General features: G+C 35.5%; 1 protein-coding gene across 2 annotated transcripts in view; it reads right to left on the bottom strand.

Annotated features, from left to right (window-relative positions):
- The window catches only part of LOC114645899 (src substrate cortactin-like), an 87,658-nt gene that overhangs the window by 30,093 nt on the left and 39,982 nt on the right, over window positions 1–17,583 (bottom strand). The window contains exons 5-8 of one of the 2 annotated variants that reach the window (XM_028793810.2): window positions 14,542–14,652; window positions 12,323–12,377; window positions 6,026–6,136; window positions 1,678–1,788 (exon numbers count right to left, since the gene is read on the bottom strand). In XM_028793810.2, the coding sequence (XP_028649643.1) occupies window positions 1,678–1,788; window positions 6,026–6,136; window positions 12,323–12,377; window positions 14,542–14,652 (388 nt within the window). The remainder of the gene's footprint in view (window positions 1–1,677; window positions 1,789–6,025; window positions 6,137–12,322; window positions 12,378–14,541; window positions 14,653–17,583) is intronic. The other variant, XM_028793811.2, reaches the window with a different exon arrangement.

Below are 17,583 nucleotides of genomic sequence, written 5' to 3'. Positions count from 1 at the left end.
TACTGATTTGCCTAATCCAATTAAAGGACGTGAACAAGTCAGAGCTTATGCTGGCAGCACTGGACGCAAAGTGGGAAACAACCCTGGACAAGGCACCATTAGATTACAAGGTCCACTCGTGCACACCATCTACATTCACAGATGGCCGTGTAATAATTGCCATATAACCTAGCACACATTGTTAGCGATTCTAGTGGCAAAACAGAGTATCCAGAGGAAATCCAACGTAGGTACAGAGACAACATACAGAACCACACAGATCACAAGGTTCAAATACACAATGCAGAACCTATCATCATGTTAATACTTAGACTTTAAACACATAACTTTAGACTGATATATACAACAACATTAATTGTTGTTTTTGATGTGTGAGTTATTATGTGTATTTTCTATTATGTTTATTATTACGTACAGTCCTTTTAAAAGTTCCTGTGTTCGTTGTGGGTGAATCCCCAAGAGGTATGGGCAACCTGAACCTCTCAGCCAGAGAAATGGGAGCTCCAGCTGCTGATCATTGAAGCTGCTGGAAGGAATTAAGGTATTGGTTTTCTGTATTTTTTTTTTTTTGGATCGCTTTGCTCTGTTTACTGGATGGTGTTTGGGACTTGTTTGCTTGGGGATTGCCTTTTTGGCAACTTCTTACTTCTTATTGTCATTTAAAGCACCATTTGTGACTATTTCTATCTATCTATCTATCTATTTTTGCTCTTTAATAAAATATTCCCCATTTATAAAATTATCCTTGATGCCTTTTGGCAACGAGCAAGAGATTTTAAGGTCCTCCTTGAAAGCAATTGGGGACTGTTTAGATTTATATTGAGCGGTTTAGACAATTTTCCATGTTTGTGCCAGGTTGGAGCCTCCCAGCAGATTTCCAGGGCAAGCTGGTCTGAAGGCAAGTCACTTCTGGGCTGGCTAGTGAAAGTCTTAGCCTGCCTAATATTCTTTTGTGGAGGCGTCACATGCACTTTTGTTGTGTTAAGGAAATTGGAACAGGACAAATGTAATGCAAGTTAAAGGTAAAACTATTACAGTGTTGCATTTCCACTCTCTCTGTATGTCTGAGTTTACATTTTTGTTGGTGTTTCATAGATAATTCTAAACATGTTTCTTAATCTGTTATTCTTGAAAGCCTCCTTCAGCAAATGCAGTAAAGAAAGCAATTTAAGAGTTCTACTACCAGATATTCAGCAATAATTACTGCAGTAAGACAAAACATTATGCAAATTTTATATGCCATTTCTTTAAAATGAGCTGTATGAAGAAAACAAATTACATGCTATAATCCCCTAGCTAAGAACTATTCTTTAAATTTTGTATGAAAATAACAGCTTTCTTTCAAAAATTACTACCTGAAAAAGCTAACATGCTACATTATGCAAGTAACAGAAATATCACAATTTATCATTAAAAGTTGTAATTTAAAAGATAATATAAAACAAAAGTGTCAGTACTTACCATTTATGAAGATCTTTCTAGAGCAAATACCAGTAGTGACATTGACCAAAAAAATTAACCAAAGTCCTTGAAATTCTCAAAACTAACTATTCATAAACTAGTAACAAGTTACTTACAAAAAACCCAAGAGAAAGAAAAACTGACAGATGATCTGTTTTCTCAGAATGTCAAAAGATCCCAATAGCCGGTAGCTGAAGGACACCATACATAAAATACCTTTCTGAGACTCATGCAGTTGGAGCTTTTCTTGATGATCCCAGCCGAGGGCAGACTTGTCCTGTCTGTCTGTTTGGACACCAAACTTCCCTCCAAACCCTTTAACATAGTCTGCACACATAATAAAAACATTATGTGGCAAATAGGAAGATGAGAGAAAAGAACAAGGAAAAAAAACATTCACCAAAATAATTACATGCAAGTAAGAAAGAAAAGTCAGAATAAGAAAAACTTTTAGTTATATATATTAATTTAAGTGCCTAGTAAATACCATTTCCCCAGCACCAGCAGAACAAAAGCATGCTTCCTCACACCATGCATTTCAAGTTCAGTATGGCCCAGAATACTTTTCACAGTTCTCAGTCTTAACAATTTCTATATATGTTTTTCGAGGGAGCGCAGGACCCTTCTTCTGGCAAGATGTAACATTCCCTGAAGAAGGGGGCAGAGTTCCCATAATAAAAGCTTGCATATTGTAATCTTTATAGTTAGCCTATAAAAGGTGTCATTTTGCTTGATTTCTCACTGCATCTATAATGGCTAACACGGTACAACACCCTAGTACTATATTTTTTTACACCAATTTGTGCATTTTGAGCTTAAAGCAGGAAGTCAAAAGCCTAATGAAATACCTTATTAATTAGTACCCAAGTTCTTAAGTACTAAAAATTATATATAATATATATTATATATATATACACACACACACATATATTGCTTTACTGCTTCAAAACCCGAACATTTTACAGTTTAATATACTGAATAAGCTGTTCAGAACTTAGATCCACAAACACCCAATTTCCAGAGATATGTTATACAACAGAAGTGACACTGACCACCAACTCTGAGCTACACTTGACACTTTGTTCTGTCTATGATAAATTCAAGTTTTCCTGAGGGCAAATTAAGTTTAAAACTGTAGGTGTATGTAATGAAGTTCATAGATCTAACCAAATGTCTACTAAGTGCAAGCTTTTAAACAATACAAAACATTTCCTCTGTTACTAATTTAAAAATTTGATAAACGGACAAAGAAGTGTATTTTGATACCTATAATTGCATTTGCAATGCATAATAAAAAACTGTATAAATCCTGTAAGAAGCAACATACTAACAGCACAGCATGCACAAGTCCACCTAATGGATTCCTTTCCACAAGTATTTTGAGTTTAACCAAATCTTTGTCTGCAAATGAGATCATTGGGCCCTACTGAAATGAGCTTTAAAAATATGAAATAACCCCCTTTGCTGTGCCCAGCGCTACTTTTTAAAAAGCGTATGAGAATGCCAAAAGACTAAAATACCAAGCAGTATCTAATGGAAGACTGCAATTGAATCTAATTTTTAAACACTATTATGGTAAAATAAAATGCAGCTTTCAAGAGGCATAAACACACCAACTATATAAAAAACAAAACACACCTTAGATTATGGGCACCTACAGGTTGCTTGAATTAAACAAGTTTTGTGAATTAATATTTGGGAAATTTAATGTTAATATTGACAACTCTGTATTTTCTGAGTTTTCACAAAAAATGACATTAAAAACTTCATGCAAGTGTACCCGGTAAACTATAATAATGCTTGCATGAAGGCAAGACAAAAATCAGTTAAAATACTTATATAAAAAAGACGGAACAACTTCTTTAATAAATTCATCAACAAATTATGTACACAGTTTGAATGGAAAAAAACTTCACCAAACTCTGTGGGTTCTTGTAATAAATTATGTAGCTGTAAAAGTAAACATAAAATAAGAATAATGGGGAACATGGGCAGCAAAAATATAAGTATCTGGCACATCTGCCAACATTTCAGCTAACAGCAAAGGGACGAGAAGTGAATCATAATCAAGCCTCTTTTGTACGATGGATGTATAAAAGTCAGAATGAACAGTTCCCACTGTGATCAATACTTGTCTTTCTACAGCTCAGACATTGCTATATAACAAGTTTTAAGAAAGGCTGATTTTGAAGTTTAGGATTTTTGAAGATGAAGTTATTTTTTACAATTATGCTGTGTTACCATTTTGCCCAGATAAGTGAAGCTGCACATAATTAAATACTTCTCCCTAAGCATCCTTACGTTGTGAACAATAACCCCACAAAAATCAAAATGTGAAACAAAGTAATTAAAAAAAAAAGTCATAAACACACTTTGGCTATACTTTGCTTTTCCAGCAAGGTGATTTTATTTTTCAAAGGCATAATAAATACACAAGTAAAACTGGGTTTTATGTCTGCATCTATACAGTCAGCAGCATTATGCTTGTGTCTGCTTTTTTCCTCCCAAAATGATTTGGCATGCATGTAGTCAAAATCAACATGCAATTCACAACAAGAATCCATATAACTGTAAATTTACTTTTAATCAATTTAATGCATATAATGTTTAGAAACTGAATGAGAAAGTGATGTAGTGGTATTCACACCTACTTGTCTTCTGAGAACAAGCTGAAGACATCTAAAATAGGTTACACTAAAATTCACAGACAATTCAGACCAAAAATGTAATCTTAATCAGTCAGTTAGTCATTGTCCAACCCGCTATATCCTAACACAGGGTCACGGGGGTCTGCTAGAGAGCCAATCCCATGTTTGTTTCAAATAAAATTTTGAAAAAAAAAAAAAAAAAAAGCAAAGTGGTGTAGTGCTTTCCAATACTGCAAGATGGACTGGTGTCCTGTTCTGGGTTGGTTTGTTTTAATTTCATGTTCAGACTGGAGACAAATTAGTAATCTGCTTGGATAGACACTTTTTTCTTTCTTTTTTTTTTTAAATTAAAAAAAATGTGTTAATGCAGCTTCACTTAAAGCAAGCACTTGGGGCAAACGAAAATGTGCCTTAATAGTGAAATGCCTAAATTATTCTTCAATAGGACAGCCTAAGTTACAGAGCTGATTTATGTTGCTCAACATGACTGAATCTGTATTGATGAATTTTATTTGGAAACGCTACAAAAATAAAATTGAGAAAAATGCATTGCTCATCAGTATTTAAAAAAACTGCTTCATAAGACTTGAATCAATTGCTAATTACACGTGTGTCAATCATAATGCAGACTGATGTACAAACTGCATAACATTTGTAATGAAATGCTAAAAAAGTTGTACACATTTTAACAGGTATGATGTACTATGTAATTTACAATCCTACTCAGTTAATGCATTTGTTGTGAGAGATACAAATGGTAAGATTTTTACTAGCATATTTAAAATAGACTGTTGAATCTAACTTACTCACTCTACCCATGTTTATTTTGATGTGCATAGAAAGTTTTGCTCATTATTATAAAACTTGTTTTCCCCTTAATAATTCTTGGCAATGACCTTTTAAAACACTTCATTTTTATTTGCCCGGGTTTTTTTATTCAATACCTAAACTAAACTTAAAACATGCCACAGATTTCATATTCAGCAAGTAGCAAAAAAATTAGGTCTGAGTAACCACTCACTTAACTGCAAAACCAATATAAAGTACTAAACTTTTCGGTTGGCAAAAATATATTATGGTCACTGAAAACAACTGACACCAAGCACAGACTATATGGTACAAAACTGAAAATGACAGGTTATAGTACTTTTAAAATGTGAGCGCTCTCTACTAAACATTTCAGCTTTACTCATAGCAGAAAGCAGCTGGAGTGCAACATTTGACACTCATTCCTTATGTTTGACTCAAGGCTGCATTGTATTTGAGAAGTGAAAAAAACCCACAAAGAGTTATTTAAAAAAATTATATTTTGGGAATACATGTATTTTAAAATGTACATTGTACATGTATCACAGTGCATTTTCAATCCTTCACTATTGATAAATTTATATGTATTTTTAAGTAATATTATAAAATGGGGACATTAATATTTGCAAATTTACAATGGCCAGTCACAGAAGATTACAAGTAATTTCACTCACCTGCTTATTCTAATGCAGGGCAGCAACCTATTATAGCAGCATTAGATATAATGCATGAAACAGCCATGGATGGTATTTCATCCACTGCAGGATACACTGATGCAATAACTTAGCCTGCATTTAATTTAAATGTGGGAGGAAACAACTACTGTTGATGTGTTTATAACTCTGTATATTTGTGGTAGTGAATTATACGGTCTACAAACACTGTTTATTTTCATACAGAATAAGAAAAATCACCCTGGATTATTCTGGAGCTCTGTACTCTGATGATCCAGGATCCAAAATAACAAGAAACACAATTAAAAAGTTGCTACAACATTTTACATTTTAATTGGTCCATTGGTAATTTTGTCCAAGTCTACAAACTACAAAAAATATAATTAAATATTTGTAATGAATATCAGTACAAATATAAGACAATGAATTACCAACCTTTTTGAGACTCATGCTTTTCTGTTTTCCCCTGATATTCATATCCAACAGCACTTTTGTCCACTTTGTCAGCTTCCACACCAAATTTTCCACCAAAGCCTTTTGAATAATCTGCAATTAAAAATATCTGTATATCATTTAAAGAATAATGCTTTCCAAACTGAGTAAAAAGCACTTGAAAGTAGCTGATACTAACAGAACATTTATGAGTGCAACATAAATAATTAGAGAAAATAGAGTAGATAACTAAAGTTATTACAGATTTAAAAGCAAAACACAAAGACACACATTAAATACAATAAAGTAAATTTTCTATAAAATAGGTGGCAACATTATCTTGTAGAATGGCAACATTATCTTGTAGAATCATTACTCTTTCTACTTTTTCATGACTATTCTATAAGTTGATGTTAGAAAAACTTACATTTTCACTAATTAATCTGACAAAAATATTTTGCAAAGAACAATGAGAAGGTCAAGTAGGAAAAGCTTTTGAATAATTTCAAAAATTCACCCTTTTTTCTGAACGCACTCATTCCACTACAGTGTCACTTGGAACCAAAACAAATCCCAGCAGCAGACACAAAGTAGGAAGAAACTTTTGACACCAATTTAATAATAAAAAAAATGAAATGCAAGCATCACTAGTAATCTTACCATAGAAAAGATTTTAACTGCAAAATTGTAAGTAAACAATTTCAGTCTGTAGATTTTAAAGATGAATAATTAGTGTGATAAACACAATACTAAAATTCTGTATAAAAGTAAATATATTTAAATATTTGATCATATTTTATTTAAATAAACATTTAAAAATGCAATTGTACAAAAAAAATAATTTAAAATAAGAGACTGCTGTCAGCCACAAAAGCTTCTCTGATAGCAATACAATATGCATTTATCAAATATTTAACAATAATCCAACACAAAAAAACAGAACCCAACTCGATCATTTGCACTATTGTACTATACTATAAATCACACTAAAGCAGAGATGTCGTATCCAGATCCTCGAAGGCCACAATGGCTGAAAATTTTCATTACTGACACCTTCTCTTTATTAGTAATTAACTACAGATTCTAATGGAACATACCTTTAAATGTAACTGATTTGCTTGTCAGCAGCAAAGATACAATGGCACGCAAAGGGGGCTAACAGATGAACAGCCTAACCTGATCCCATTTGCACCTTTGTGTTCATTATACAATACCTGTTTCACTTTTTTCATCTTTATAAACATTTTATTGAAAGACTGAGAAATGCTTATCTGCTTTCCTCCATCAAACATTTTAATGAAACTTCAGATAAATAGATAATCCTAAGCCTAAAAGTGCAACAATTGTATGTGACGTTTTTATGTCACTTTTTTGTCACGTTTTAAATCGGCTTATTTTAAAACTTTATACTGTGAATACTTATGTACACGTGCTTTCTCAATTTTTTTATTTTTAATAAATTTGCAAAAATCTCAAGTAAACTTTTTTGACGTTGTCATTATGGGGTGTTGTGTGTAGAATTCTGAGGAAAAAAATGAATTTAATCCATTTTGGAATAAGGCTGTAACATAACAAAATGTGGAAAAAGTGATGCGCTGTGAATACTTTCCGAATGCATTTTGTGTGTGTGTGTGTGTGTGTGTGTGTATATATATATATATATATATATATATACATGGTATCATTCTTTTCAGAATTTATCAAACTTTAATGTGATGTTGTTAGATTTTCAGATTCTTATTCCGTTTTTAAATTATAAACTAAATTATCAAGAAAGTCATGGTTTTTATTTATTTATTCATAACAGCAATGTTTGTATTTAGGTGATTTAGACAGTTGAAGGTCGAGTTACAATGGCCCACTGCATACCACTTTAATTTTCACGTGATTTTCCCTGTTATTTAAAAAAAAAAAAAAAGTTTTTTTTTTTAATCTATAAGAAAGTCAGTTAAAACGAATGGATCGTTTATTTAGTCTCTTATAAATACTCATCGAGCATAGTGGACCTCAATTTAACAGGAACACTCCAATCGGTAAGACAGGAAATATTTTATTCTCATTTCATGATTTTGCCTCCGTTAAATAATCACTTTTCTTTTACATATTTATAAAATTTTGTGATTTTGACTCCAATAAATAATAATTTTTCTTTTGTACATTTACAGATTTTACTAATATTCTGGCCGCAACTGGGGGTTGGGCCAGGGGGTCTTGCCACCCTAGTATGTATATAGGTGTGTATATAAACTAACTATTTTGGAACTGCCTGTGTGGCAGAATGAATAAGACAGCCATACAATGAAATAAAACTTATTAACAGCTTCTACTCCTAGCTGATTATCTGCTAGCTTGCTTTGCATATCATTACTGTGCGGCTGCTTTGGAAAAAAGAAACAAATGTTGAAAAAAAGGAAGTAATTTAAAATGAATGCAAAAGAAGGCTGCTAAGTGTAGGAGCAGTAATTACCTAGTAATTAAAAAAAAGTAGCTGTAAAAAAACCTGAAGACACTGCAGCCCTACATGATCTCCCCATTGCTTCATATATCACAGAGTTATTTGTAATGCCAGCTAATAGAAAATATTAGCTGGCATTACTTTGAGTATACTGAAATTGTAGTTTTATTGGGAGAGTTCGATGTTTGGCAGCAGGATAAACAGAGGGACATGATAAGAATAAACAGCCAAATTAATTTTAATCCAAAATGTGAATAGATACAACTTTATTTGTCCCTGGGAAGAAATTTGGCTTTTTACAGAAGCTCTTTAAATAAATAAATATATATGCACACACACTATACTACAGTCTGAACACAATTCAGAATGACTAAAAAGGAAGAAAACTTCTGATTTGGCAGTCGCAGTTGAGGCAGCACACAGGTGTACTGATATTGGTATAAAGAAGTCCCAGTAGCATTTCTTGACACCATTCTGCTAAATAATTCATTAACTGAAAGTACTCACAGTTAAGTGTGTCAGGCAGAGGATGTGTAGAACTGTTCATAATGGCATTCAGTTTTAATTCTCTCCTTTGCTACTATCTTCAGGGGGTCTACAGAGTGTCCCATAATTGAACCTGCCCTTTTAATTAGTTTGTTGACTTGGTGTGCTTCTCCTGAAGTGATGTTACCAGCCCAGCACACCAAAAAAAATCCCACTGGCCATCAGTTTTGTAGAAGATGTGAAGAATATTTACTACCCACATTAAAGGAACATAGTTTCCTAACAAAAAAGAGACAGTTCTACCCTTTCTTTTATAGTTCCTGTTTTAAAGACCTGCCCGATCTACTGATGATGTGGACCCCCCCAAGTACTTGTAGGAGCTTGCCATCTCTACATTCACTTCCTGAATAGTGACTGGACATAGAGGCTCTTTGGTGTAGTGAAATTCAATGAGCAGTTCCTTGGTTTTGCTGATGTTAAGTTGCAGTCAAATCTTTTTGCACCAAGAAACAAAGTTCTCAATCTGACTCCTAAACTCTGTCTCATCCCCCTTATCAATATACCCCCTCTCACATAAGTGCAGAATCATATGAGAATTCTGCAAGTGACATGACCAATTGCCATATGTATAGTCTGAGGTGTGCAGAGAAAACTGGAGTTTGGAACATTCCTTGTGCTGCTCCAATACTGCTCACATCCATATCAGAAACATAGACCTGGAGTCTCACAAACTCTGGTCTGCCCAACAGAGACCTTTACCTAAGACACCATAGACTCATTCACCTGTATATCTCTGAGCTTACTTCTTGGTACTGGAAAAACACCACTTAAAAACAATGTTGTTACTGAAGTATACTTTATACAGAGATATACAGTGCAGCACAAAATCAATCAACACAAGTGACCCACTTAATACTACTCCAGCTAACAGTCCTGCAGCTCACGTTGTGAGGTCAGAAACAAGCTGCCAGAAGCCATGCTAAAATAAATGAGCAGTAAAAGGAAATTTCCAGTACTAAATAAACAACTCCATTCAATGTAGAGAAAAGCCAAGCAAAATGACACCTTTTATTGGCTAACTAGAAAGATTACAATATGCAAGCTTTCGAGGCAACTCAGGCCCCTTCTTCAGGCAAGATGTAATCAGATGAAATCAGATGTAATCAGATTACATCTTGCCTGAAGAAGGGGCCTGAGTTGCCTCGAAAGCTTGCATATTGTAATCTTTCTAGTTAGCCAATAAAAGGTGTCATTTTGCTTGGCTTTTCTTTACATTCATAATGGCTAACACGGTACAACACCCTAACTCCATTCAAGAAATACAAAATAAGCTCTAGCTGACAATGAACTACTTTTCTTCTGTGTTCAAGAAAAGAACTTGTCTATTTAAAATTTCCTTTTCTTTTCATATCAGTGATAGAGAACCAGCCCAAAATGAAACCAAGCTGCAACAGGATTCTGTTTCTAAGTGAATGAATTCTATTGAATCATGCTTACCTAAGACAGTGATCTGGTGTGAAGTACCTGTGCCATGACTTCACTAAAACTTCTCAAATCACTTTAAAGTTTGAAAGAGAGAATAACACTGCAGCATTTACTAAAGTGATGCAAATTAAAGCCTGTTTTGCATCACAAAACTCTCGCTTAGTATGAGAATTTGGATATTTTGAATATTATATTGTCCTGATTTGGAAGATGGCCTACACAATGGTGAACTGAGGTCTTTAGTAATCTCAATGAGAATTTACAAGTCTGTACACTTTTACTTATTTCCTGAGTGTAGGGATGGGATGAAGCAAGTCAGAAACCACCTCTGGACAGGATGCCATCATGTGCACTATGTACAGATATGAAGGGCCAATTCAGAGTCACTAAGCATGTGAATGGAAACCTCAATAAAAACAAATGTGACATGCAATGACTCAGAAGAGTCAAACTAGTATCCCAGTGCAGTGAGTGAGTGTGCGAGTGTCCTTCACACGGTGAGTGAAAAATACTGCATTGGCCAGTCAAAACAGAGAGAGAAGTACTTTCCTTCAGTTAAATGTTTGGTCTTCTGAACGAAAAAGCGCATATTGTACTTGCAACAGACTCACTTCTCTTAAGCACTGTTAAAAGTGATGCAAATCCTGCTGAAAACCTGAATATTTTGTGCATGCCACCTATTAATGCTGCCCAATGCTGGACTTTCAGGTCTTCAAAATGATCAAAGTCATTGAGCTCAGTGCAATGAAAAGATATGGATTATTAAAATAGCTGATTCATTCTTACTGTATTAAGCTGTCTCTGTCATACCACCAACCCCAAAAGGTCCCCCTACTCCATTTTAACTAAACCAGAAACAATGCTGCTATGTGAGCAAAAAGAAGAAAGTGGTATGAAAGAAACTTGTACTTTATAAAATTATGTAAAACCAAAACCAAAAAATGTGAAACATATATTTGACAATAAGAAATGAATATGGTAATATTCTACCCTTTCTATGAACTGCGTGTATACATTTATTTGTGGAGATGCAGTATATACACAGAATCATTCAGCTGCTTTCAAAGCTAATCATGAGTGAGGGCACTGCTCCAAAATTAGATAATGAGCTTAACATGAATCTGTATAATGTAAAACTACATGTGAGGCTACGATAGTATATTTCTACATTTAAACTTAAGTTTAACTTGCACTACTGAAGTGACATGAAACTTCAGGACATTCTTCACATCCGAGATGATGTACTGGAGTCTTTAACCTTAAATGAAAAATATTACAAGTGCTAAATAATTAAATACAACTATGACAGTTACTTTAAAAACATTAAACTGCAATAAACTCATAAGTTGTGCAAAAACTGTATGACATTTATAAACAACTATTTTCTAAAATTGCGTATTCTTTTGTATTGGTGACAAATGTGGAAATATATTTTATAAAGGAGAGGAACTGCCAGGATTAGTTCCTGCCTTGTGCCCATTGATGCTGCAACTCTGGAAAGCAAAAAGCAGGTTCAGAAAATAATTGATTAATTACAATGTGTCATTTGTTATTTTCTACATGCAATCATGAACTTGAGAAATTCATAACCTGCAGTTATTCCAAAGAAATTTAAAAATACACTTATAAGAAGAGGAAATAAATATTTTCATCTGAGGAATGGTCAGATGCTAGTGTCATTTTCCTTCCACCAGCTGCACTATTTACCTCAGTTATAAGTGAATTAAGGGTATAATCATCAAAATAGTAGTACTATTATAAAAAAGGAAATCTACATATGCAACATATACAAGAAGCTTAAAATGTAAAAACTTAAAAGTATGTTAACCAGTGCTTGAGTGATATAACAAAAAGGTAGTCAACACAAATTGCACCTTTTTGAGAAGCGTGCTTTTCAGTCTTCCCAGTATATTCAAACCCAACTGCTGACTGCAAAGAAAAAAAAAAGCATTGATAAAAAGCTATAACAGAGAGATTAAAAAAAAGTTAATAATATAATTTACAAAGAACTGCAATGTAATAATTCCAAGTAAACAATTCAGAAATATGATCAAATAATGCAGTCATTCAGCCTGCTGACCAGGAGGTGGATGCCTTAAACATACATACAAGTATTTTGGCAGTAATACAATTTTCAGAATTTTGTCTCTGTGTACCACTATGATGGATTGAAATGAAGCAATCAAGATGTGATTTAAGTGCAGACTTTCAGTTTCAATTCAAGTGGTTTAACAAACATTGCACGAACCATTGTTATACATGGTCTCCCCATTTTCAAGGGGCTCAAAGTATTTAGAAAATCTAACAACCATGAATATAATGATCATTTTCAATATTGAAAGTTGAAAGTCCTTTCCAGTCAATGACTGTCTGATGTCTGGAACCCATGACCATCTCTTAGTGCTGGGTTTCCAACGTACTGTTGCTGCTTGTTTGATGGACTTTCTGCCTTAAGCTTCATCTTCAGCAAGTGAAATGCACATCCAGTTGGGTTGAAGTCAGTTGATTGACTTGGCCAATGAAGAATATTACACTTCTTTGCCTTGAAAATAACTTGGTTCACTTTTGAAACATGTTTTGGCTCACTGTCTATCTGTACAATGAAGTGTCATTCTATCGGTTTTGCAGCATTTGTCTGAATCCGAGGAGACGATATAGCCCTATACACTTCAGAATTCATCCTGCTACTTCTGCCAGCAGCCATATCATCAACAAACACTAGTGACTGACTTCCATTGGTAGTCATGCATGACTATGCCATAATACTGCCTCCACCATGTTTCACAGATGATGTAGTATGCTACACATCATTAATCATTTATTCCCTTCTCCATACTCTTCTCTATCCATCATTCTGGTACATATTGATCTTAGATTAATTTGTCCAAAGAAAACTGTTCCAAAACGGGACTGTTCTTTTTTTCTGGTAAAGTCTAATCTGTCCTTCCTATGCTTGAGGCTTACCAGTGATTTGCACCTTGTGGAAAACCCCCTGTATGTACTTTCATGAAGTCTTCTCTTGATTGTAGACTTTGGCAAGGATTTGCCTACCTCCTAGAGATACTTCACCAAAGAAAGAATTCTGTGATCATCTAGCACAGTTGCCTTCCATGGTTGTCCAGGCCTTCTAGTGTTACAGAGCTCACCAGTGCGTTCCTCCTCTTTAAGAATATACCAGATGGTTGATTTGACTACTTCTGGTGTTCCTACTATCTCTCTGAGGGGTTTGTTTTGTTTTTTCTGCCTAATGATGGACTGATTTACCTTGCATGGAAAGCTATTTGGGCCTCACATTGAGAATTCACAGCAACAGTTTCCAAATGCAAATTCCACACTTGGAATCAAATGCACACCTTCCACCTACTTAACAGTTAATGAAATAATGAGAGACCTGTCACATCTGGCTATGGAACAGCTTGTCAGTCTTGTCCCAAAAGTTTTGAGAACACTGTAAATAGGTGACCATCTATAAAAATGTCTGTCATTCCTAAATGACTCAAACAATATTTTTATTAAACCCTCTGAATTAATGCTGAAGGCCTACACTTCAATCATATAATGATGATTTCTTCATATCAAATCCACTATGGTGGCACACACAGCCAAAATTATTAAAATTGTGCCACTGTCAAAATACTTATGGGCCTAACTGTATGATCAGTTAAATGATGCAAATCAAAGAGATGAGATAAACATAATCACTTGGATAAACGCTCAATTCTTTAGTAATCCTAACACTTGGCAAGTAATTCAAGGATCCTTCTAAGTCTTATTCTTTCTGTAACTTAAGTCAGAAATAATTACTAACACTTCTAGATATTTAAAAATTACAATATGTAAAAACAAACTGATTATATTTTAGGAAAGGCGAGCTATACTTAACAGTTTACAGCATCTCCTACATTTAACTGTCATCTACTAATAGGACACTACTAGTTATTTAAAAATAAAACACTACATAAAAATCAATCAAACTGGTATAACTGTATTTCTTGGCATATTACAGAGATATAAAGTTACGCTGAATGTAGAAGAAGTTGTTAATCTATCATGAAGCAATTTTCAACATCTTGTGTAGAAAAATCAATTTTACCTGGTCAACTCGATCTGCCTGGACACCAAATTTTCCCCCAAATCCTCTGGCTGAATCAGTCTGAGAACAATGTTTGGAAAGTTTACTCTGGTACTCATGGCCCACTGCAGACTAGAAAAAAAAATGTCTATTTAAATTTCATGTCCAAATAATTAAAATACTCCAAACAAATAAAACCTTGCAAAGCTTACAAATTAGACATATACATGTAACAGTAATATATATGAACTCACAAATGGGGAGTTGAAAAATGCTTGATACATTAATTTATAGGAATCCTGATTGGAATATGTGCAAATGTTATGATATATAAACTGGAATGAATCAGCAAAATTATAAAAGCAAATATCATCTAGTAACAATAAAATAACAGCTATTTAGCTGATGAAATCAACTTGAAAATGACAGAAATTCTCAAATAAAATGGCAATAAATATAAAAACTAACATTTTGCAAAAAATGTTTTAAATATACAAAATTCTATTTGTATGTCTGCGTTGTCTTGGATCACACAAATATAACCAAATTAATAAATTATTTCCTGCTTTGTTCTAGGAAGGGTCATGTTTCAGCATTCACATGACACTCAAGTTTTATTTAGTATCTCACAAAAAAGTGTGTTTCTTCGTGCCGGTCCCAAGCTGGGATAAATGGGGAGGATTACGTAAGGAAGGGCATCTGGTGTAAAATTTTGCCAAATCAATATGCGGACAACAGTACAAATTTCCATACCGGATTGGTTATGCCCCGGGTTAACAACAACTGCCACCAGTACTGTTAGTCAACAGGGTGCTGGTGGAAATTGGGCTACTGTTAGCAGAAGAAGAGGGGGGGAGATGTGTCCGGAGGAGAGGAGGAAGGTAAAGAGAGTGGAACTGAGGGTAGGAACTTTGAATGCTGTCAGTATGACTGGTAAGGGGAAAGAGTTAGCCAATATGATGGAGAGAAGGAAGGTTGATATATTGTGTGTGCAAGAGACTAAATGGAAGGGGAGTAAGGCCAGGTGGATCGAAGGTGGATTCAAATTGTTCTATCATGGTGTGGATAGGAGGAGAGATGGAGTAAGGGTTATTCTGAAGGAACAGTATGTCAAGAGTGTTCTGGAGGTGAAAAGAGTGTCAGACAGAGGAATGATTATGAAGCTGGAAATTGGAGGCGAGATGATGAATGTTGTTAGTGCATATGCCCCGCAAGTTGGGTGTGCAATGGAGGAGAAAGAAGATTTTTGGAGTGAGTTGGATGAAGTGATGAACAGTGTACCCAAGGGACAGAAAGTGGTGATTGGAGCGGATTTCAATGGACATGTTGGTGAAGGGAACAGAGGAGACGAGGAGGTGATGGGTAGATATGGTGTCAATGAGAGGAATGAAGGTCAGAGGATAGTGGATTTTGCCAAAAGGATGGGCATGGCTGTGGTGAATACGTATTTTAAGAAGAGGGAGGAACATAGGGTTATGTACAAGAGTGGAGAAGGATGCACACAGGTAGATTACATCCTACGCAGATGAGTCACTCTGAAAGAGGTGGAAAACTGCAAATTAGTGGCAGGCGAAAGTGTAGTTAAGCATCATAGGATGGTGGTCTGTAAGATGACGTTGGAGATCAAGAAGATGAAGTGAGTGAGGGCAGAGCCAAGGATCAAATGGTGGAAGTTGAAAAAGGAAGACTGCAAGGTTGAGTTTAGGGAGAAGGTGAGACAGGCACTGGGTGGCAGTGAAGAATTACCAGACAGTTGGGAAACTACAGCAGATGTAGTAAGGGTGACAGCAAGAAGGATGCTTGGTGTGACATCTGGACAGAGGAAGGAGGAAAAGAAAACCTGGTGGTGGAATGAGGAGAGTATACAGAGGAAGAGGATGGCAAAGAAGAAGTGGGATAGTCAGAGAGATGCATAAAGTAGACAAGAGTACAAGGAGATAAGGCGCAAGGTGAAGAGAGAGGTGGCGAAGGCTAAAGAAAAAGCATACGATGAGTTGTATGAGGGGTTGGACACTAAGAAGGGAGAAAAGGACTTGTACCGATTGGCTAGACAGAGGGACCGAGCTGGGAAAGATGTGCAGCAGAATAGGGTAATAAAGGATAAAGATGGAAACGTACTCACAAGCGAGGAGAGTGTTCAGCAGATGGAAAGAGTACTTTGAGAGGATTATGAATGATGAGAACGAGAGAGAGAACAGGTTGGATGACGTGGAGATAGTGAATCAGGAAGTGCAACGGATTAGCAAGGAGGACAGTTAAGGACAGCTACGAAAAGGATGAAGAATGGAAAAGCCGTTGGTCCAGATGACATACCTGTGGAAGCATGGAGGTGTTTAGGAGAGATGGCAGTGGAGTTTTTAACCTGATTGTTTAATGGAATCTTGGAAAGTGAGAGGATGCCTGCGGAGTGGGGAAAAAGTGTACTGGTGCCAATATTTAAGAATAAGGGGGATATGCAGGACTGTAGTAATTACAGGGGGTCAAAATTGAGAGCCACAGCATGAAGTTATGGGAAAGAGTAATGGAAGCTAGGTTAAGAAGTGAGGTGATGATTAGTGAGCAGCAGTATGGTTTCATGCCAAGAGCGAGCACCACAGATGCGATGTTTGCTCTGAGGGTGTTAATGGAGAAGTATAGAGAACGCCAGAAGGAGTTGCATCGTGTCTTTTCGTGACACACAAGATTAGACAGGAGTCCCCATGGACTATGATGTTTGCCGATGACATTGTGATCTGTAGCAATAGTAGGGAGCAGGTTGAGGAGACCCAGGAGAGGTGGAGATATACCCTAGAGAGGAGAGGAATGAAGGTCAGTAGGAACAAGACAGAATATATGTGTGTAAATGAGAGGGAGGTCAGTGGAATGGTGAGGATGCAAGGAATAGAGATGGCGAAGGTGGATGAGTTTATATATTTGGGATCAACAGTACAGAGTAATGGGGATTGTGGAAGAGAAGTGAAAAAAGAGTGCAGGCAGGGTGGAATGGGTGGAGAAGAGTGTCAGGAGTGATTTGCGAAAGACGGATATCAGCAAGAGTGAAAGGGAAGGTCTACAGGATGGTAG

Source organism: Erpetoichthys calabaricus, chromosome 2 (genome assembly GCF_900747795.2).
Source record: "Erpetoichthys calabaricus chromosome 2, fErpCal1.3, whole genome shotgun sequence".
NCBI classification, from domain to species: Eukaryota; Metazoa; Chordata; class Cladistia; order Polypteriformes; family Polypteridae; genus Erpetoichthys; species Erpetoichthys calabaricus.
This window is presented reverse-complemented; position numbering and strand designations above follow the sequence as displayed.